Source organism: Sceloporus occidentalis, unplaced genomic scaffold, assembly GCF_023333645.1.
Source record: "Sceloporus occidentalis isolate IW3139 unplaced genomic scaffold, rSceOcc1.0.p SCAF_10, whole genome shotgun sequence".
NCBI classification, from domain to species: domain Eukaryota; kingdom Metazoa; phylum Chordata; class Lepidosauria; order Squamata; family Phrynosomatidae; genus Sceloporus; species Sceloporus occidentalis.
Window position 1 is genome coordinate 418,487 of NW_028316990.1, and position 22,969 is coordinate 441,455.

The 22,969-nt window shown below is 39.4% G+C and overlaps 1 protein-coding gene across 2 annotated transcripts in view; it reads right to left on the minus strand.

The window, feature by feature from the left end:
• Positions 1-13,418: 13,418 nt before the first annotated feature.
• LOC149305726 (ATP-binding cassette sub-family C member 12-like) overlaps positions 13,419-22,969 on the minus strand; it is a 55,697-nt gene continuing 46,146 nt past the window's right edge. For both annotated transcript variants that reach the window (XM_089539848.1, XM_089539849.1), the window contains 5 exons: positions 22,610-22,769; positions 20,321-20,399; positions 17,413-17,526; positions 15,904-16,068; positions 13,419-14,072 (listed from right to left, as the gene is read on the minus strand). In XM_089539848.1, coding sequence (XP_089395974.1) covers positions 13,980-14,072; positions 15,904-16,068; positions 17,413-17,526; positions 20,321-20,399; positions 22,610-22,769 — 611 coding nt within the window. In that variant the 3' untranslated portion in view covers positions 13,419-13,979. The remainder of the gene's footprint in view (positions 14,073-15,903; positions 16,069-17,412; positions 17,527-20,320; positions 20,400-22,609; positions 22,770-22,969) is intronic.

The following is a 22,969-nucleotide window of genomic DNA, read 5'->3' on the forward strand; positions in this document are numbered from 1 at the left end:
ACCTGGATAAGGCAGTGAATTCCTGTGGCCTAAATTTGCTCAATCATGTATGCAAAAAGGCATATGCCATTAACATCTATTGGCAGCAATATGGCAAGGGCATTGGTTCTGATATACTGACAACCTTCTGGTTTCCTAAAAGAAGACTCATTTTTAAAGCTTACAGAGATAATAACTAGATTGGAATGCATGCTCATTAGGACATATATTGGCTATTTGGCTCATTGGACTGATGGTTTCAGCTCATCCAATTTCTGCAGTGTGCCATCATCAAGGTTTCTTTTTTCCTTCTCAATCTCCAACCAGGTTTGAGGCTTGATCAAGAAGCTGGAAGACTAGTATTCCTTGCTCATTCCACGAAACATGAATTTTGGCTCTTGAGGGTGGGGAATGGCTTTCTGCACAAGGGCTGTATCCTATTTGAAAGAAGTTCTCACTACACTAGTGTGAGATGATGCTAAAGGAGAAGAAGATCAAGCCAAAAGTATATTTTTAGCTGAAAGCTCTAATTGGCAATCACTGTTAGGAGAGACATTTCGGACTACATGAATGGGAAAAGCCATGTAAAATCACTGGAGACCCCAGAATCCTTGTTAAGATGTGGAGCCCTAAATACCCTACAGGCACCAGATTTTGGAAGTTAAGCAGGATCAGCCCTGTTTAATATTTGGATGGAAGACTATCAATGAATACTAGGTGCTGTAGACTCTGTTTCAGAGGAAGGAATGTGCAAAACCACCCTTGAGTATTCCTTCCCTACTAAAACCCTATGAAATTCATGGGGTTGCCATAAGTCAGTAGCCAGGCAACTTGAAGGCATACATACATGTGTGCACTCAACACTGGCAAGCAGGCAAGCAGGTCATTATTATTTTCCCCTGCTTGAATGTACGTTCCCCCCCCCCCCCCCCAAATAATTAAAATACACAATGCGTTGCACATATATATAAATCAAAATTCAGCAAATAAAAAAATATATAAGGCAAAGGTGGGAAAATTGTAAGACCCTGAAGAATGACTGCAAAGGTGCCTATAATGTCTCCTGCCACATCTGTCCCTCTACTCTAAAAACAAACACTTTGGAAGAGATGTTAAAAGATACAGTACTGCACATACAGTATAATACTCTAAAAAGAAAATGTATAAACATGTATCTATCAAGCTTGAGGTTTAGAGAAACAGGTCCAGGACACAGTCAAGGGGAGGACAAATTACTTCTATTCATTATCATGTAATCCATCCTTAAATATTAAGATGCTCACAAGCATGATGTATACTTAAAGGTCTCCTCCTGGTGTTCAATGTGGTTTATTGCCAAATAAATGCACCTTGGATAGACAAGACATAAACTTTGTTATCCCTGGGAGGGCTCAATCAGCTGTCTCAATGTCTGTGTGTGGGGTTGTGGGGGTAATGCACAAATTGCTCATTGCACGGAGGATACTTGGAATGAAGGCTATGGAGGATGCCTGGAATAAAGATGTATAGGGGTTTGTGTGCATGGATAGCACAGTACTATCCATGTCCACTGAAAAGTTAATTCCCATGGAGTTAAAGGAGATTTTATCCTAGGTATATGTATACAGCACTTATGAGAATCACTTGGCCCTTCAGATGTTGTTGGACCGTAACTCCCAGCATTTTTCACTGGGAGCTATGCTGTCTGGAGCTGATGCAGTCCAAAAACATCAGGAGGCACACACAGTTCCCACCTCCAATGTCTTACTTGGAGCCTTAATATTTTTAATATTTAAATTAAAAACCCCCACTAATGTTCCTTTGTTTTTGCATCCACTTCTTTTGAGAATTTTCTGGAATTCATGAAGAGTTGGGTGTTGTTGTTGTTGTTTTGATGGAAGAGGAATTTTATAGATTTTATATTAACCTGTGGCCACAATTCAGTGCAGAGCTAGTCATGGTTAAGCTCCTATGTAGGCATGGAGTAAAATCCTTTACTTGGAGGTCAATCCCACTGTGCTCAATGAGACTTTTCAGATAAGCCTGATGCTACATAGGACTGAGACTTTTCTATTTATGTATTTTAAAGTTTTATAATGCATTATGCAAATGTTATTGCCAAAACCTACCAGTAATCCACTCAGAAGGATCTTTCTTCCTGTTCTCTAGTGAATAAGATAAAATGCTAATGAGTTTGGCTTTGCATTTGTTCTCATTATTTGCTGCATTCCGGAGGTGGCTGTTGCTGATAAAATGCTCACTGGAGTTTTCCATTGTGGGGGTGTCCATTGAGCATATTGACTTCTTGCTCATTTGACATTGCACTTTGGACACAATGACACTGTGTCACAATTGTCGTTAGACTTGATGTCAAGAGAACCATCCACGTTTCAGAGGCTTTTACGTCATCGTAGCTAGATTTGCATTTCTCGTGTAAAAGTTTTCTTTCTGTGCTATTTTGCACAATTTTGGGCTACACAGCGATGCGTTTGGCTGCAAGCACCATTTCTAGCGGTGTAACAAGTAATCCAACAATCAAACAGTGAAGCTACATTCTTCCCATTCAGCACATAATAGAAATAATAACTGGTTTTGGCCCGGTACAGACAGCCCGAAAGTGCGGCCTGGGGCTGTCTTTCGTTGCTGGGAGCTGCAGCAGGTGGCTTTGGTGAAGAGAGTTTGATCACTTCACAGTCGGTAGATGATTCTGACCTGCAAATTGACAAAAAAGTAAGTTACACAGACATGAGTTGGACTTACTTTTGCATAATCCCATAACAGGATGCCACTATGCCAACCAGTTTTATTTTTTAAATTGCAGTAGATTATACTGTTTCTTCATCTGAAGAGGAGCAAGCCTGTGAAGCTATAGCAGTGGATGGAAATCTTTCCACTTCAGTTCAATTGTGCACAAAGCACTTTGTGGAATTGATCTCCTTCCTGCCATCTTAGCAGAGACCTGCATAGCCTCACCTCCTGCTACTTTTCCAGCAAGCTAAGGAGGAGAAGGGAAGGAGAAAGGGTGCAGCCTTTGCATTAAAAATCTCCACCTTAGAGCGGACTCCATTTGCAGTTGCCATCTGAGCCAAAGATTCGTTTTAAGAAATTTGAAATGAGTCAGAGGAACAAATATTCCCAGGGTCATGGAGCTGACAGGAGAGGACAATGTTATTTCCAAGGACCACGAAGGAAGCCCATGTAACTTATTAGGGTCTGCCTACCACAGTGAATCAACGGTGGAAGTGTTTTTCTGATTATCAAATTCCTTCCTGCTCTTTTCACACTAGTTTCTCCTATTGCTGGGTGGGAAGAAGGATTATGGAAAACAAAGTAACAGGCCCCATGGCATGAAGAAATGTTGGCAGTCTTCCAAGACCTTGGAGAAATTCTTTTTTGTTGGTTTGTTTTTGGGCTACACATTTGAGAGAGTTGTAGTCCCTGAAAGCAAAATTTCCAGGCTCTGCATCTAAAAGTAAAATCCATAACAGTAAAATCCAGATAAGGCTGTGGGAAAGCTCTCCTCAAAGACGTGGAAATCTGCCGCCAATTAGTATTGGTAATACTATGCTATGTTGCAAGGATGTAGCTTTGGGTCGGGTTCAAAACGAAGCTGTGCCTTCAAAATGATAATTCTGTCCCCCCTTTAAATTTTCCTTCTGTCCCCTGATTTCTTGCACTGCAAAGAATGTGACACTGTAAACCATTCACACCTAGACCTCTTATATTTGCTGTGTGTATTCCTTTGGTATCTGTGCCTGCCTCTTTTCTTCGGATGCTTAAACTGCATTTTTAAATGCTCAACAAGTTTTAAGTTACTGAAACACTAGAAATTTGGAAAGTGAAAGAAAATTTAAGAGGGCATTCATTTTGACCTCACTGTAGCTGTACCGTGGGAGCGTTGTCTTGAGTTTTGTTTTTAAACCCAGGCTGCATCTGCACTGCGGATGTAGTTTTGTGAGATATTTAGCCTTTGCTGGCAGAGAGCTCTGGTGCAACAAAAAACGTCAAGGCATTTGCACAATTGGCAGTCGCATGGTGTCACTGTCTCCTCCTTCCCACTTTTTCCTCTCCCCCACAATTTTTTATCCCCCCCCCCCATGTTTTTGTGCAGTTCCAGGGTTTCAGAGCTCTGCCACATGAAAGCAAATGGGAGCAATGATGGCAGCAATAAAAGTGGTACGTTACCATTGGCTTTTTGGCTTTTTTGTGTGTGCCATGATTGCAGTGAGAAAGGGGCTAGTGTGATAAATCCCAAAGTATTGATGTCCAATAAAGACAAAGGGAATCAGCAGCTTTAGGATTATGGTGGGGATGAGGGTTGTACGAAACTGCTTTTCAGGGTCCCCTAAAACCACCATATAGTCTCGCTGATTGCTTTGGGTGTTTGGGTTTCTTCGTCTGCCTGTGTGAGCTCACTCCCTTAACATCATTCACTAGTAGTGGTGGTTGGGAAATGCTCGTGAGGTTAGGGCACAGGGTATCACTTCTGTGGCTCAGATCAATGCCATTTGGGAACTGAGTGACTTACTGGAGCAAGTAGTTAGAACACATGGCAGTGGGGGAGAAGCAGCGTCAAAAAAGAGCTTTCAGATTTCGCACCCTGCTTAAGCATTGTGAGCATTGCCAGGTTCGAGCTGCAGTGCTGTTTCTGCTTTCTTTCATCGGGAAAGCTAAGAGGTAGCAGAAGAGGTAGCAGAGAAGCTCTGTGGAGAGCTCTGTGGAGAAGACATGTTATTTGGTTGCTGCTCCTAGGATGACTGGGTGCAAAGGGGTAGTGACTGTGCAGCTAATTGAGTAGCAACAGAGAAGCTTCTTACCTGTGCAATCCTTTGTCACAAGAGAGTTTATCACACGGGAGGAATTTCTCTTAATTTCGAATGAAAAGAAAGTGGGGCCAGAACACATTCACGTAAATTTGCTAGTTCAGTGAATTTATGTGAATTTGAATCGCATTCGAATTGATTTCCCATTGCCCGAAAATAGCTTGCCATTGCCCGAAATTGCATGTGGTAGTCTATCACACAATAATGTGAAACCCCATGATTGCGTTCGGACTGACCTCCCATTGCCCGAAATTGCGTGTGGTAGTCTATCATGCAATAATGTGAAACCCCATGATTGCGCTCGGATTGCCATTGGATTATACTTCCAATTTCCCTTGTCTGATAATATCCAAGACTGGCATCTATGTGTTTCATGCTGACAAAGTGACTGGGTGCCAATGGAGCACCAACTCTCTGAGATAAGGTTGTTCTGAATTTTCAGTAAAACAGGGAGTGGGGAGCTAGGGTTGTCATCCAAGAGGAAGGAGAATAGTGGCCTGAAACGTTTGGGGACCATTGGCCTAGAAGTTACGATTATGTGGCAGAAGTGAAGTTGAAGTTATAATCATGATGTAATTTTGTTATATCCTTTTGGTTCCTACTTATTATTTGTAACTTGTTACTAGCAAGCTTTGCTCCAAAGTCCTTGCTAGCAGAAGTAAGACAGCTGATAACATTTATAAATCCAGCCTACAGTAAGTTAACATGTGTTTCCACATTCTAAGCTCACTCAGCTCCAGGGAAGGAAATTGGAAATGCCACTTTTGTGGAATGACTGCACTTAAAGCCAGGGCACAGAGATACTCTTTCTCTCTCATTCATATATATATATATATATATATATCTTCTGATGCTTTTCACTTCATCCTCCCTGAACTCAAAGCATTCCACATCATCCCCTCTGCCTTAATTCTAGAAGGCCAACTAATTTAATTTCACAGAGGGAGCATTGCTGTATTTATGTAAGCTGGTGCTTTCTCCTGGAGCTTTGAAAAGACAGTCACATTCATATTTATTTCCAATGCATATCTGATTACAGAATTTTGCAATGGCTAATATCACCATCTGAGCAAGTTCTAAATTAAATTACTGCATTAGTTGAGACCATAATTTAGCTATTATTTGACAATAATTCTATAATGTTGTACATCACTCAGACAGACCTAATTTACAATTGGAGCAATAAATCAGTGGGAAGGGTAATCTTGCTGTGTTCCACAGAATTTCCCTTTCTCCGTTTGCTCATTTTCTTTTCTTTTCTTTTTGACTTTACACACCACTGGACAAAGTATGAACAAAAAATTTGCTCAGAAAACTAACAATGTCCCTTCCCTTTCAATGCCCAATTCCTGCTGTACCATGGGAGATATGGTACCTCTGAGGGTTGGGGGGGGGGGGGGACTAGGGCCGATGCAAAGTTGCATTCCACACCAGCACATCGAATTGATTGTGAATTAAACCTTGGAATAAGATTTGTGGATTCGCTAGTTCACCGAATTTCCCTATTTTTGGATTGACCTAGGATCGGGCCCGGAATGAGTGCGCAGTGACAGCAATTGCGTGTGATAATCTCTTGCGAATTAACGTGAATACATATGATAGGGCTTGGGATGGCATTGGATTGGCATTGGATTGACTTGAAGTTTTCGTTGTGTGATACGTATAATGACCTCTATGTGAGAATACTGAACATGAAAGTGGGTATTATTCTTTTAATTTCTTTCTAGATATGATTTAACCAAGTAACTTAAGGAAGGGAAAAATTCATTATTGCCATGTTCATTTCTTCCTTCTGGTGTTTCAGCCAATTTTTCTGGAGTGGTTTTTTGAACCCTCCCTCTTGATTCTGCTGGATATCGTCTTACTGTGTCGTTCAAAGGGATAACATGTTATTTAGAATGCCATTTGATGGGAAATTTACATTTTGAGTAGCGGAACTGCAGCTCTTGATCTGCACTTAATTGACATGGAGCAATGTCTCATTTATTCAAAGTGAGCTAAATACCGTGATGTATAATTTCGATGGCAATTAGTCTCCTCAAGTGAGGTTAGCGTATGAAAGGCTGTGTTTAACCATTGTGACAATTTGGTCAAGGCGATATGGGGGTGGGAGGTTGTACATGGCAATCCGTAGCTCTTTAATTCTTAGATCAATATTGGGGGGCACCAAACGAGGTAATAAAGTGATAGTCAGTCTCTCTGCAACAGCATTTATGTGCAATTCTTGGGTCAATATAATGACTTCTGCAAAAATAGTTTAAAAATTACCATCAAGAACCAAAGCATCAATTCTGCATGTATGGGGATGCACATGATTATAGATATGGGAATAAATGTGAGTAAAGATTATGTCACAAACTAAAACCATAGCAGAAATCAAATCTGCATACTATTATTAAGACCTCTAGGATTTTTTTAACATGTGAACAAAGAGCTTACATTATGAGAAGGAGGGGAGACAAATGTTAAAACATCTGGCAGAATTTTTTTAACCACGCAGTGCAGATGGAAGAATTAAAGACAGATTTCTCCCCTTTATCCTACCAACTCTGCTATGTCAAGCACAGCATGTTCTTTTTTCCCTCTGTATATACCATTGCTTCTTTATATACTCCATTGCTTCCAGACTCCCTACATCACTTATTTTGGTCTGTTGCATGCCTCCGTAGATGGTGTAGTCACTTACTGGTTACCACCTTAATCCTAGTAGCTGGTAGAGATAATGGTTGGTACTGTGGAAGGCAGTAGCAAAAGAGGAGAACTTCATTATGGGTGGATTGAGTCAGTCAAGGAAAACATGGTACTGAAGATGCCAGCCACAGATGCTGGCGAAACATCAGGAAGAAACTCTTCTAGAACTTGGCCACATAGCCCGAAAAACCCACAAAAAACTATGGATGTCAGCCATGAAAGCCTTCGATTTCACAATGGTACTGACCTAAAGTGGACTGTTGATAACAGGGTGACTTGGAGGTCTCTTGTTCATAGGGCCTCCATAGGTCAAAGTCAACTTGATGACAATTAACAACAAAGAATCTTCTATTGTGAGCTTTAACATTTTTTCCTCAGTTGTTGAGCTTGGAAAAGTTACCATAGGATCATACCTTTTGGATCACAAATCCCATCATCTCCTACTTTTGCCCACACTGCTGCCATGATGATAGAAGGCACAGACTAATTTAACTAAAATTCCAAGCTTGTGAAATTTTAGTTTAATTCATTTGCATAATACATGGATTTATCAATAGTTTAATTTAGTTTCATTACCCTGTATAATTTGATTGAACACACACGTTTTTGTATTATATTGCACTAGGGGTTTTTTGGTATCTGTGTAGCTTGCTTTACAATTGAGTTACACTGGTTTTATATCATGTCCCTTTTATTTAAAAAATAGATTGTACACATTGGTCTTCACCCATCTATCATTGTTGCATAGCACAGCCTAGAGTGGTTTTTCTCAAGCTTGAGTCTTCAGGTGGATGATGATGATGATGATGATGATGATGATGATGATGATGATGATGATCCATGATTCTGTCTTTTGTTGTTTTCTGTGGAAGCTCATGGATCCTCCTCCTCCTCCTCATCCACCGGAAGACTCAATCTTGAGAAAAACCTCTCTATGTTGCATATCATTGTATGCAACAATGATAGAAGGGTTAAGAACCAAACAACATTTCTTTGCTTTCTATCAGACCTTGGAGAAATTTCTTTTTGGACTAACATACCCAGAAACCTCCAGCCAGCATGGTTGTTGGTTCCTATTCGGGATCAAGTTTAAAATGTGTGGCTAAAAATCTGTCGGTTCCTTTTTATCCCTGCCAGTTGTCAGTGGTGTGATCTAGTGTATATTTGTACCACGAATTGAAGGCAAAAAGGCACTTTGAAAACCAGCTACACCAGAGGAGACAGCAAAACAAGATAAAAAGCTGTGACAGAGTGTTTGGAAGGATAGCCCAAGAAGACAGAGAGTGTTCAGCAAACAGAATAAACACCAAAAGCATCTATGAAATCTGACAGCAAATTTGATTCTCCCATAACTTTTACTGACAGCTTTCCTCAGTCATCTTCCTTCCCTGCCCAATCTTTCTATTAAACTTCCCCTCTATACACTTGTGAGACTAGCACCAGCCAAGTCTCCAGCTCCTCGCAGAGCTAATCCAATTTCTCTTTCTTTTTCTTGTTGTGTTTTTTTGTTGTTGTTGCATAAAAATGTTTTCCCACAAAGCCCAGCATATTTTGCACAAAATACCCTGGCTGAGATTGTAAAATATTGTAAATACAGTGACCAAGCTCCATCATATAGTTACAACTGATGACACTCCTCCCCAAACCTACCTTTGCTGTTTGACAGTGCCCCAACTAAAGTGTTTCTGAGATGCTGGATATTGGAGTACCTCTGCATTACTTGATGTGTAATTTGATGCCATTTAGCCACATGATAGATGTTCTTGGGTTGGTCTGTTGAGATTGTGGCTGGTGTCCACTTTCAACACTGCAAGGAAATGGAATATGCATATGGTATATCAGACCAGACTTCAAGTCCCGCAATATGGGACATCCCCTCTAAAATGGGAACATTAGTTGTGCTGTTTGTCAAACCAGTTGTTGTTGTTGTTGTTGTTGTTGTTGTTGTGTGCCTTCAAGTTGTTTCCAACTTATGGTGAACCTATCATGTGGTTTTCTTGGCACCCCGGTGGATTTCATGGCCAAGTGGGGAATTGAACCTTGGTCTCTAGAGTCCTAGTTCAATGCTGAAACCACTACATCATGCTTGTAAATGTCTCTTGACTGAGACACCTGCATCCAAACCCACCTCTCATCCTCCTGTGCTGAAGCAGTGACAACATACCCTTCACTTGATCCAGGTTGGCAGGGACTGTCCCAATTGCTATGCAATGTTTTCAGCTGCTTGTAAAATGACCCCATTTCTTTCACCGCTTCCCCCTTTCCCTATTTGTTCTCAGCCTATTGCAGTTATTGCAAACTGAATTCAAAGTACCAAAGTAGTTTGCACTCAACACAGCAGAGGAGAGAGAAGACAATGGGCTGGAATCTTGCTCTTCCCAGTAGCTTCAGGCAAAAACAAACTGCTGCAGCCTTTCCTGGCTTGTGTATTCTTTCTCTTAACAATTTTTATCACCTTGACTGAACTCGGATGTGGCCACATGTGTCCTGATTTTCATCTGTGATATGCTGGGTGGTATATTTCACCTATCAGTTGTTATCTTGGCAGCAGGGTGATGCTAAATTCATTACAGTTTGAAACGTTCAGCTCTTTGACAGGCCTTGGTAGGAGTTTGTGCTCTGCTAAAGTGCAATCATCATTGCTGTCATATTGCTTTGCCATCTCCTCACCTTTCTACCCATCACCCACCCCATCTTCTCACCAAAACTGTTTACAAAAACCACCCCATTTTCCACTCTGATCAAATACTGGAATTCAACAGTGCCAGGCACTTGCTTCAAGAAAGCATTATTATTTTGAGTCCATATAGGATTCTTTTAAAAATCTGCTTTTAAAAAGAAATCAGCCAGCAATCTTTGGGTTCTGCTCCATGTTCCTGCTCTCACATGTTTTATTTCTTTGTCTTTTATCCTTTACCTTCACTTTATGTTTCCAAGCCCTAGAAATCATTGCTATATATCACTGTCATCCAGGAGCACAGTTTCCCTTGTGTCAATGTCAGCCAGGCATCAAACAACTACCCTGTCATTATGAGTTTCTCATCTACATTCCTTCCTCATTGGCCCCTTGTTTTCTGGCTCCATTGCATGGTTGATTTTTATGCTTGGCATTAATTCCTTTTCAGCTAAGACTGGTCTCTCTTTCCTTGTCTTTCTCTCTGTCTCAGCCGTTTAGCCTAGCAACCAACTTGCCTTCAAACAATGAGTCAAAAAATTAGCCCATTGCAGCAACATCAAGATCTAGGGCTTATGCTGAAATGTTATATTTCATTGAAGCAGTAGAACATTGTTTAATTTCTAATTATTTAGTTGGAAGAACTGAAAAATCTGAAATGCTTGCTTGGGGTGATTTTGTATAAATTGTATAAATTTCAAATATCAAACCTTATTTTCCATTTTATATAAGGGACACCATTTTGCTATGTCATTATATTTAATGGGACTTGAGCATCCATGGATTTTGTTATCCATCTTAGAACCAAACCCCAGCATATAACAAGGGCCCACTGTACGTTGCTTTAAAATATACTCTCGACCCCCCATATCCACAAATTCTGCATTCACGGATTTAACCATCCACAGCCTGAAACCCAATCCATGAATAAATAAGAAAATAAATCCAAAAAGTAAACCTTGATGTTGCCATTTTATATCAAGAAGAACATTTTACTCTGCCACTGTATATAGTGGGACTTGAACATGCATGGGTTTGGGTATCTATGGGAGAGTCCTGGAACTAAACCAAGGGCCCATTGTATGGTTGTTTTCACTTATATTTTTAGCCACCTTAGGTTCCATGTTGGGTGATAGTTGGGATATAAATTAAATAAATACATAGACCATTCCATCCATATCTGCTGAAAACAGGTAGATGAAAACTGAACACATTCAGTGGCCACAGACTGCTGAATAGCTACTGGGGATGAGAGTGGAATGGAATAAAGTGACTTGGAGGAGCTGCACAGCAGCCACACTCCTATATTTCTTATATGGTTTCGGTCATACTAACAAAAGGGCAACTATGCATCTGAATCTAAATTGATTTCAGCAACTCAATTGATTTTTAAAGCAAGAAATAGCAATTATCTGGAAGAAATAATTGCTACAGGGTTGCTCTCTAGCTCTTTCAGAAGAAACCAATGCTTCTGTATCTCTTGAAATATATATTATGAAGGTTGTTTGAAATTCACATTTAAGATGTGTATTTCCTGGAGGCGCTATCACAATATTTCAAACCTCTTTCATTCACAACAATGTGAGTCTCACTACAATTAGAGACAAAAAGATTGTGGAGATTATGAAAAGACCAAAAATAATGAGCTGAATCCCAGCTCTTACTCTAGTAAGCATTTTATTCCTCAGGCTGTCCAGATAAATGTATGCAAAAGGTTGAAAGCTCATGAAGGATGAAGTAGCTATATCTGAGATCATCATGGAGTTTTCTCTCTCACCTTGAGTGAGTACAAGAGACTCCATTCTCCAGCAGGTTTTATTCTTTTCTTGGCTGGTACTCTAAGGCATGATAAGGGATTAGTCAACATATCGACAGACATTGTTCAGCCTGGAAGGCCATTGCCAATAAATGCATTAAAGGCATCTCAGTAGATATAATGCACTGCATTGATGCAGGAGGTGGGGATGAAATCTGGATAGAATGAAACCCAGACAGATATTTCATAGTGGTTGCACAGCATTTCATTTTCGCCACAGTGAAAACATGTTGCTAGTGCCTACTTGAAAATGCTCCGGGATGAAGTTAAGAACTTGTAATTTACAGACATTCGAATCTGTATACTTAGCAATTCTGGACATGTTCATCTGTTGACTTATTGTGATTGTTTATACTATTTTTAAAGGTGTGAATGATTTATTAGCTATATGTTTTATATACAATCATGAAATGTCAGTTGATAAAGAGTAGTAGAGAATATATATAACTGGATCTTTTTGGCTAGCCGAGATGACCACTTCATTCTGTCTCATGGTAGGGCCAGTCCTACATTAAGCAGAATCATTAGGAGTATGAGAACACACTATTGTCTTGCTTTCACTTCTATTCTTCCTAGAGTCTATGGTGTTAAATAGTGTCTTCATCTGCACTTGCTGCACAGTGAAGAAGGGCATTCTGTAATTTAAATATTTATGTGTGTGTTTGTCATGTTACTCTTTATTATTTTTGAATATTTTTTAAAAAAGGGGGAATATGTCTGTCATCTAACATGAAATATTTCTGCTGAAGAGAAGAAATCAGTAGGCAATATACTGAAATGTATACTTGCAAGAAAAGAAAGAAAGAAAGAAAGAAAGAAAGAAAAGCTGCAATGGACAATATTCTTTATTCTTTATTTTTATAACCAAGCACAAAGAGATCAAAATAACTCACTGTGCTTTCTCCACTAGAGTTCATGTATTCTTTCTTTTTCTGGCATATAGAGAAGAATATATCACAGGGATATACAGAATGATTGGGCACGATCCAGACAAATACAAGTATTTTTTTATATCTCGATTCCAAAGGGAATGTAAAGCAGGTGCTTAAATTACTCTAGTTGTTATCTGGGGGACTTTATAGTACTGAACAACCAGCTTCTTTTACCGACACACTGAGGTATCTTTCTGCTGCATGCACCAGATGCAGGTTAAAGACAAAAGCTGCTTTTTTTCCTATTTTTCTCTTTATTTTTTGATTTAGTTCAGTTTTTTGTGTGTATACTTTAGTATAAGTTATTAGGCATTATGTATAGTGTAATATAGAATGTGTTGTGTTGAGGTTATTTTTATTTTTATTTTTATTTTAGTTATTTTTTTTTTTTTTTGAATTTTGCTTTCTCTTGTTGTTATGTTTAATTTGTATGAGAGTTAATGGTGTTTTGTGTTGTAAATAATTGTATTTGATTTTAATAATAAAATTTAAAAAAAAAAAAAATAAAAAAAAAAAAATAAAGACAAAAGCTGCAATCTTATACCCAGTTAAGATCCTCAGATCCCACTGAAGTCAGTGGGATTTAAAAAGCCTAATTGTATATGAGATGGATTCCAATTTGTGTGTTTTTTTTCCTCCCAAAAAAGCCATCCTGTGTTTTTAATGCTGTTCCAACATCAGGGAATCATAGCTAATTTATTCCATTAGCTTCTCGAGGATATGAAGAGATCTGAAATGGACAACTCTCCATCAAGTTTGCTTACTAAAAATATCATGTCAGCCCATGAATTGTAGTGGCTAATTTTCTTTCTTGAGTTTTGAACAAGATCAAGAGTCTACTGTCACATACATTGGCATGGGTACTTCCTGTTTCTTTCATTTCAGTTCCTAGTTTTCAGTTGCCAGCAATGTATTAAGCTTCTGACTTTCCCAATAGACAGGACCTTTGACAAAGTTCACAATACTTCTTGGAAAATGGGATTTGACGATTTAGATATTAAGAGGTTTTTACTCTCCTTCTTGTCCATGCGAAATCTTCATTTCCCGAAAGCCACCCAGCAAGCACCAATAAATACTTTCCTGTCCTAAGCTCCAACTTTGTTCGCAGCCGCTAAGAGTGATGCAAATGCAGAATTGGGATTCTGAATAAGCTCATCTGGTTTGCCAAACTCTGCTACCTGAAAGTCATTGAGAAAAAGATACAACAAATGTCAGACGCATTAGTAAATGTCAGGTATGGAAAAAAAATACAGGAGATTTTTTATGAGATTCCTATCATGTAAAAATTGCCTGGGGAAGGAGAATAGCAACAAGTCACGATAGTATTAGGAAAGAGTAGCATTCCCTCCCTTGGTTCCTTTATTGTGGGTTTGCTTTGCTCAGCACTTCATCCTCTGTAGAAGAAGTTTTAGCACTAATCCCAAAACTGGTAGCATATGTGGATTACTACTGCTTTTAGTTCCTGTGACTCATCTGTCTCTTTCCTTCTGTCTACTTTATCACTACGCATGTGCACACTTCTTAAAAATCCACCACAATTAATTATAATTGTACATTCCATATTGAATCCTTTGGTGCAATTATTTTTAGCCTTCCTATAAAAATCAGTATATTTATTGGTTATATCAAAAATTCAGTGGGCCCTTGCTATCCACTGGAATTTGGTTCCAGGAAACAGTGGACAACAAAATCCATGGATGCTCAAGTCCCATTAAATACAGTGATGTAGTGAAACGGTGTCCCTTGTTTAAAACAGCAAATTCAAGGTTTACTTTTTGGAATTTATGTTTTATGGGAATATTTTCAAGTCATGGATGGTTGAATCCATGAATAATGAATCCATGTATATAGATAATCAACTCTAGGTTTAGATTTCTCATGACAAGCATTCATATTTACAGCACACTCTTATGCTAGTTTACTCCAATACATATGTTCTTTTCTATGTACATATGTGTAGGATTGTAGCCTTCACCATCAAAGAAATGGGCATATAGGATGGTGTTATTATTTTCAGAAATGACAACTATTCGTGGGGTTTTTTTTTAATAAAAAATGAAAATGATTTGTTTTCTTTGTGTAGATAATATGGAACGTAGTAATTATAAAGGATGATGGGAACTGCAATCTAATTTTTGGAGACTGCACATTCCCCAGTTGTTGCATAGGGAAAAAGAGGTTCTCTTCTTCACCTCCAATATGTAATAATAATCCAAATGTCTCCATCATGCCTGTTCCAAACCCAGAAATTGCATCTTAGCTGAAGAATTTGAATGGAACCATCCAGATTGAGAAGGCATTTGTCCCAAAATGCACAGGCAGAAATCACTTTGTATAAGCAAAGCATCTGCCTTTAAGAGGTCTCAGAAGAAGAGGACTCCATAGAGCAGGGAGGCTCAAAAAGTGGATTAAATCCTTACAGCTGATATTGAATGGGGCTTTGGAGAACCAGGGTACTTACAATTCTGCCTTTTCCATTTCTGGAACACATAATCCAACATCTGTGTAACCCAGATATCTGATTTTTTGCTGTTCCTGACTTTTGTTTCCAGTAACCTTGTCCCTGAACTGGCTTCAGTTCCATGTCTGCCTTCCACATATATAACCTTACCTTTGCTCTTCCCTCTGCTTTGGGGCCACTTTTGCAACAGGATTTCTTCTCTGGATTTGATTTCACACAGTATTTGTATTCATCTGGTTACCCATCGCAGATTGTAACTATCAGCCTGCAACAGGGCACATGCCTCCTTGGAACTGCTACTGCATGTCGAAGGGAAAACACGTGGGAAAACAATTCTGCCTGTATGTTTTCCTCCTTAATGCATGTCTTCCCCTTCCCACCTTCTATGGACTAGTGATGTGATGTAAAGAGAAAGGAGCAGCCCTTTCTGTGTGTACACAGTATGCATGTGCACTACAACAAATAGTTCATCCCTTGGGTTAGACAGAGATAGTTGGATCATGAAAGTAGCTAGGAAGATGTATGTTCAGACTTTTCTGGTTTGGTACCTTTCCACTGTTCATCACCAAAACACGGTCGCAGTCATGGATGGTGTTTATCCGATGAGCAATGGTCAAGACTGTACAGTCCATGAAGGCTTCTTGGATAGTCTGCTGAATCTGCTTGTCTGTCTCAGAATCGATGGAGGCAGTGGCTTCATCGAGAAGTATAATCTGTAGGAGGAATAAGACTTCTATAAGCAGGCATAGCACTGGCCATGATCCTGCATCAGAATACATAGCTATGAAATGTGGCTGAAATAGACTCCCATCCAACCCCACCTTTCTCAGCTGCAGCCCCTCAAACCTGGACATTTCCTGGTTGTTGGAGAACAAGGGGAATAACAGACATGTGTCTGATTAGTTTCCTAAAACTGGATGAAAAGTGACAGTGGTCCTCTGGGGATCCTTCAGAGGTCCTTGTGAATGATGTCACTGAACCATGTCCGGTTATAGGAAAATAGCTGGACACTCTTCTGCAGCTCTCCCCTCCATTGGCCATGCAATGGCTGGGTCTAGGCAGCTGCAGCTGAAAAAAGGTGGATTAGGGAGAAATTTTGTTTGTTTTACAGTTGGTAGAAAATTCTGACCTCCTCAGAGTATGTGTGCGTGCCTTCAAGTTGCTTGTCAACTTATAGTGACATCATGAATTTCCTAAGTTTTTCTTTGGCAAAGAATACTCAGATGGGTTTTTGCCAGTTTCTTTCTCGAAATGCAGCACAGAGCACCTGGTATTCATTAGTGCTCTTCCAACCAAGTATTAAGCAGAGTTGACCCTGCTTAGCTTCCAAGATCAGAGGGAAGTGAGTTGTGATGGTGAAAGTTTGAGTTAACATCATCATAATTCACCAGCAGAATGTGAGCCAGAAAGTTAGTAACAAGGCTGGAATATCAGTGGAGTCCACTGGGTGACCTTGGGCAAGTCACATCCTCTCGAGGGCAATGGCGAATCTCCTCTGAACGAATCTTGCCAAGAAAACTCCAATATAGGCTCACCTTAGGGTTGTTGTTGTGTGAAGGCACACAACAACAACAACAAACTGAACAACGAATTCTCAAAGGCCAGTTGGAATTAAAACATAAACAAAAACAGACATCTTTCTGCAAGGAAGGATGGCAAGAAGAAAGGAGTCTGCATGCAAAGTCATAGCCTGCAGCACATGTCTTGTTTTTATGTGGGCATACTTCTCTTGTGTAGAGATTATGCCAGGGATGACAAACCAGTCTGGGTGCCAGATGCAGCCCATGGGTGGCTCCTCATAAGACCTACAAGATTCTTTTTCTTTATAACTATTACACACACACACACACACATTTTAAAATCATAAAAACATACCAGTGGGTTTGTTGGCCATATTGTTGTTGCTGTGTGCTTTCTGAGGCTGACCCTAAGACAAATCTATCATGGAGTTTTCTACAATAATTGCAAAAGTAACTAGAAATATTAAGTGAAGTACTGAATTAAGTCAAGAGAGCACTTGCGTATTCAAAAGCAATCCAATTATTGCCTGAACTTACTTTTGAATTTCGAAGGAGTGCTCTTGCCATGCAGAGTAGCTGTCGTTCCCCCACAGAGAAGTTTTCTCCATTTTCAACAACCTGCGCTTCCAGTTTTCCTGGCAGTTTTGAAACCTAGAAGATAAAGAGGAATGCCACCATGGTTGTATGTGTCATGACCAGCCTGGAGGACAACTTGGAGGATGAGCCACAGTCTAAAGCCTCGCCAGAGGTTCAGCAGTCAAGTCTGGCTGGGGCTGAGTCTGTGGACATAGAGAAGGATTAAGGAAGTGAGCCTACTTTCAAGGAGTGTCAAGCTGAAAAGAAGAGCCTTTGCAGGTTGCAGAGTCTTCATCAGAAACAAGCTGCTGTTCAGACACTCCTGAATGCCTGCTGCCTGCCTATTTAGACAGCTGTGTGTCTAGTTGCCAGTGATTATCTGACCTTCTTGAGCAAAGACTCTGTCTCTGGTTCCTGAAGTTTGCTTCGAGGACTGCTGACCTGTATTGATTATCTGGAACCCTTGACCTTGGACTGCCTTATTGACCTGCCTATCTGATACCCTGGACCTCAGACCTCTCAACAACTCTTTTGGTAATACTTCTTGTGATACTGCACTTAGACTCCAAGATTTTGTTACTTAGCTCTGGCTCTGCCAGCCAGGGGTTTGTTTGGGAACTGAGCTGGCCTTATCAACCATTTGGCCACTTTCCCTGACAGTATGACCCTAGAGCTGCAAAGTGAATGGTGCTGAGAGAGAGAGACTAGCTTTGATGGTCTCTATGGTATAGAAGCCAGAGATAATGGCATTGGGAGCAATGTGTCATTATACTGTACATAGGACGGTAGAGCAAGAGGTTATTTAAGACCTTACTGTCTTCAATACACTCTCTTATTTGTAGTACTCATTACAAAGCACAGACAACCCTTTTGGACACAGCATAGCCGGGCCCTTCACTTTCTACAGCCTGGTATTTTAGTTATTGTATCTCTATAAATTTATTCTCTGGTGTTGGCTTTTATTTAGAGGAAATATTGGGCAACACAAAATTCACATTGGCCACCAACGATGGCTGCTAGTCAAAACCCATCCTGTTTTAGTTTAAAATGAAGAATTGGATGAGACCTTGGGCCATCTTTTTTCCTTCTACAAATGATTTATGCCCAGTAGATGTCCCCCAATAATGCTATTTATAGTGTGGACTGTGTAGCGCAAATCCGAATAATTGATGATTTTAGTGTTTTGGTTATTTTTGCTATAAATCTTTATATATATGCATATATATTTTACATTCATACCCTAATCATTTTTGTTTACTTGAGTGGCTAAGACCTTTGAAGAAATATCCCATGTTCTCATATCCCTTGTTTCATTTCTACAAAGCTAAAAGCATCTTACTGGGACCTGGTTTATCATGGAGACACTAATCGGGCACAAATCTCTTTAGCTTCCATAACACTATTGCACATTCCAACATAGAAGTACTGTGACAAAGACATCCCCCATACTATATGTAAATTATCACCTGAGTTTAATTGAATATTGAATTTAAATGTTGAATACCACAATTTATTTCAATAATCCATCCATCATCATCATAAAATTTATTCGGTCATTGACCAGTAGTCACAGAATTGTAGCAAAGGACACTGAACATTTTACAGGTTTTGCACTCAGATATAAAAACAATCACATCGTTCACTTGTACATTCATTTAAAATCATAATAAAACTCTTTACACTTCAAAATAATTTCAGCAAATCTGGTGCTAATCACCATTTCTCCTGAAATTAGCCTAAGATCATACGAGTTACACATAATTAACTTCATTACTTTCAATACACTTACATTATCTTTATGTCTGTAATATACACAGATTTTAAGACATAAGCAAAATAAAACAGCAATCTTGCTGGTAGAAGACGAGTATATCCAGAATCTGAAATATTATAATTTCAATGTTGGTTAACAGTCATTAAACTCAGGCAAAACCGAGGCCGAACTTCAAAACCTCTCAGGTTCTTTACCTGGAGATCTTAATCTAACAGGTTTACTGGTTTGCCTATATTAGTTCCCGTTTACCATTTGGGATCGAAGTTTACATATAATATAACAGAACTTTGCTACCCTGAATATCACTTCGGGTGCCTGGCTATTTAACAATTTGCTAATGTAAAAAGTATCAGGGTGACCTGGGTATTTTCCCAAAAGGGGGGCAATCAATTGGAGACGGATGTCTTTGTAAAACTGGCAGTATAGAAAAACATGTTCAATGGTTTCAATTGCGCCCGTATCACACGGGCAAAGATGGGATTTATAAGGCACTTTCCTGAATCTGCCTTCCAATACTGCTGTTGGTAAGGCGTTAAACCGGGCCAAAGTAAAAGCTCTCCTAAATTTAGGGAGAGTAATTTGGAACAAGTACACAGCGGGTGAAGTAACCCAAACTTGTTTGTTGGCTACTATATACTTGGGGAAGGCAGCAGTCTCCACCTGGCCTTCAATGTCCAGTAATCTTTGTTTAATAGACAATTTTGCAGTATCTAGATTTAGGCCCAAAACAATATCCCTAGAAAATCCCAAAGTGCTCAGTTTCTTATTTATTTCTATTTCCCAGGAGGATTTATAGGAATCAGCCAGGATAAATTTAATCAGCCCTCCTGGATTTTTATTCAATTTGAGCTCAGTAATCCATTTTTTCTTCCTTTTAAAATAAAGAAGGGCAGTGCAAAATGTAATGTATGTACGTTAAGTGTTCAAATTCCTAAAGGGACTGAATATTAGTAGCATTATTGTTTCTGCTGTTTCTAGTCTCTTGTTCTCAATAATACGATGTTAATCAAAATCAAAATGCTCTATGTGCTTCTACTTTTTAAAATCAGTAAATAATAGACTGTGATAGAAAAGCAGAGGAAAAACCCAACATACTGTGCCTTTCATAAATGTTCTGTGCAGAGCTTGCCAGATCTGATCATCTGTGTGGTCATTAAAAGGATCTAAGTTGTACCTGAAAGGAAGAAGTTAGTATGAAAGATGCACATTGTTCACTTTCAATAACATTTTAGAAAACAGCAATGTTTCTAGAGGACCATGCTTTTAATTCATGATTATTTCACAGATAAGATTGATTATGACCTTGGTCAAATCACACTCTCTCAGCCTCAGATGAAGGCAAAGGCAACCTTCCTCTGAATGATTCAGTCTCCCGCAAAAGCCCACATAGTGCCTTTCTCTTCTGCTTCCATTGCTACTATTTCAGCAGACTGTCCTGTTGCTCAGAATGACTGCTGTCTTCTGAAAATACATCAGCGCATATGCAGTATGAGAAGAAAAATGTGACAACTGGAACTGCTAATCATGGTAACCACAGCATTTAGATCACTCAGTGATCCTTGAGTAGAAAGTCTTGAGATGGGTTGAATTTCACATTTTAACTAACTGGAGCATAAAAACCCCTAGTCTTAGAGTGCAATGTAATTTTTTTTTAAATGGAGGGTGATATGATAAAGAGAAAACCAGAGGTATCAGTGCTACCCCTTTAGAACTGGCCCTAAATCATGTTGATAGTTCCACCAAGAATATATACCAGTAAATCAATGGCATTTCCATCGTTCAGAAACTGATCAATGGGTTTAGTGATTGGATTTAGGTTCTGGAGCACTCCTTGATGCAAACAGTTGCTCTGGATCAAGAAAAAGCACTTCAAATCATGCAGAGTCCTCTGTCCAGAGGCACTTAGAACACACCAGCTTACAGCATGGATTCCAGACCCCTGTCCAGCCAGTTGGCAAGCAAGCTACTGTATATTGCAGAGAAAACTATGAGTAGCTTATGCATACATATGGGTAGTTGACTTTGCATTGGTCTCTCTGATTATGCATTAATGTCAAGAAAACATTATTTGGAAACACGCTCTTTTTCACTGCTAGATCCATCATCTGGGATGGAGGAAGCAGGACAGACACGTCAGATGGACAGAGAGGATAGGTATGCTTCTGTTCTCCTCTCATAACCTGGAGTACATATACTAACAAGCTCAATGTATATGTGGCATGGAAGAACTCGTTCACTATTTATTTTATTGTCTCATTTTCCAGGAGGCCAGCCTTTACATTTCTTTCTCATCTCCTCTTGTGTTTTCACTTCTGATCAAATGAACTACAAAACTGTTTTTTTAAAACAACCTTGCGATTGCTGAGAGCTTAGTTACTAACAGTGTGGTTTTCCTATGCCTTAGTAACAGAAAGGCACACACTGCATTTGTAAGCATGCTGATTCAGATGTGTGTCCCTCTGTGGGGACAGCATATTTGTCTAGCTACATACAGCTTTTTGTGTGTGGATTTCTCTGCCATTTCCCCCCATATTGATATACTATGGCTTATGATCAAAACAATATGCCAGCTTTTATTTTATTTTATTTATTATTATTTATTTAATGTGCCGCCTTTCTCCCAGGCCTGGACCCAAGGCAGCTTTCCCAACCTAATAGCCCCTAGATGTGCCAGATTGCCTGGGGATGGAGCTGGCTGGAGATGATGGGATCTATAACCAATACATCCGGAGAGCACAAGGTTGGGGAAGTCTGTAATAAACGTTTCAACTGTAAAGGTAACAGGGAATTAAATAATAGAATAAAATGGCTTGATAAAGTTGTCAGTGGGTGGGATTTGTTAATTAACAATCTTACCTATCCATATTTATTCAGTGACAAGTCTCACTGGATTTACTCCCTGATAAATGGCAAGCTTGAGTCCCAAGTCTGGGAGAAAGATAGAAAATACATTCACACATACTTCAGGTGTACAATCAAAACAAAGGGCCTGTTTACATTACACAATTGTAGCACTATTATTCCATTTTAACTGTCATGAGATTCTATATGATGGAACCATGGCGTTAAAAATGGATAATGGAATAATAGCACTATAACTGTATAGTGTGGATGAGTCCAAAGAAAATAGTAACCAAGACCAAGTCAACTAATTTTAAAACTAATTGGCAAACAAAAAGGTTTGGACGTGGCACTGAAATGATTGCACCATTCTTAGTACTGCCAGTTTGCACCTCTATGGGATTACTCTATGGAACAAGGTGTCACAACTGAGAAGGCCCCCTCCCTTTCTGGCACATAGTATACTGAAATATGATCCTAAGTATTAGTGCTAGGCTTCACTTTTTGGGGAAAAGGTTAATTGATAATTGCAACAACAACTACCTTACTGTACCTACAAACAGAACAGGATCTTGAGGAATGACTGACAGCTTCGTCCTCAGCGATTCCAAACTGATAGTGCAGATATCAATACCATCAATCAGAATGGTTCCGGCAGCTGGTTCCACCAGTCGAAACAGGGCAGCCCCTAAAGATGATTTTCCTGAAAGAGTTGAAGAAAGTTATATTGGCTGTTTTTTTAATGGTAAAATTTCTGGAAAGTTCAGCATGGTGACATCCAAGAGTAAAGCAATCTGTTATTTCATTGTTGCCGTTGTTTTTTAAGCACAGAAAATTCTGATTCTTATTTAGACCAAGATTTGTATTTCCAGGCTTAGAAATAAAAATTGCCAGTGGCTTTAA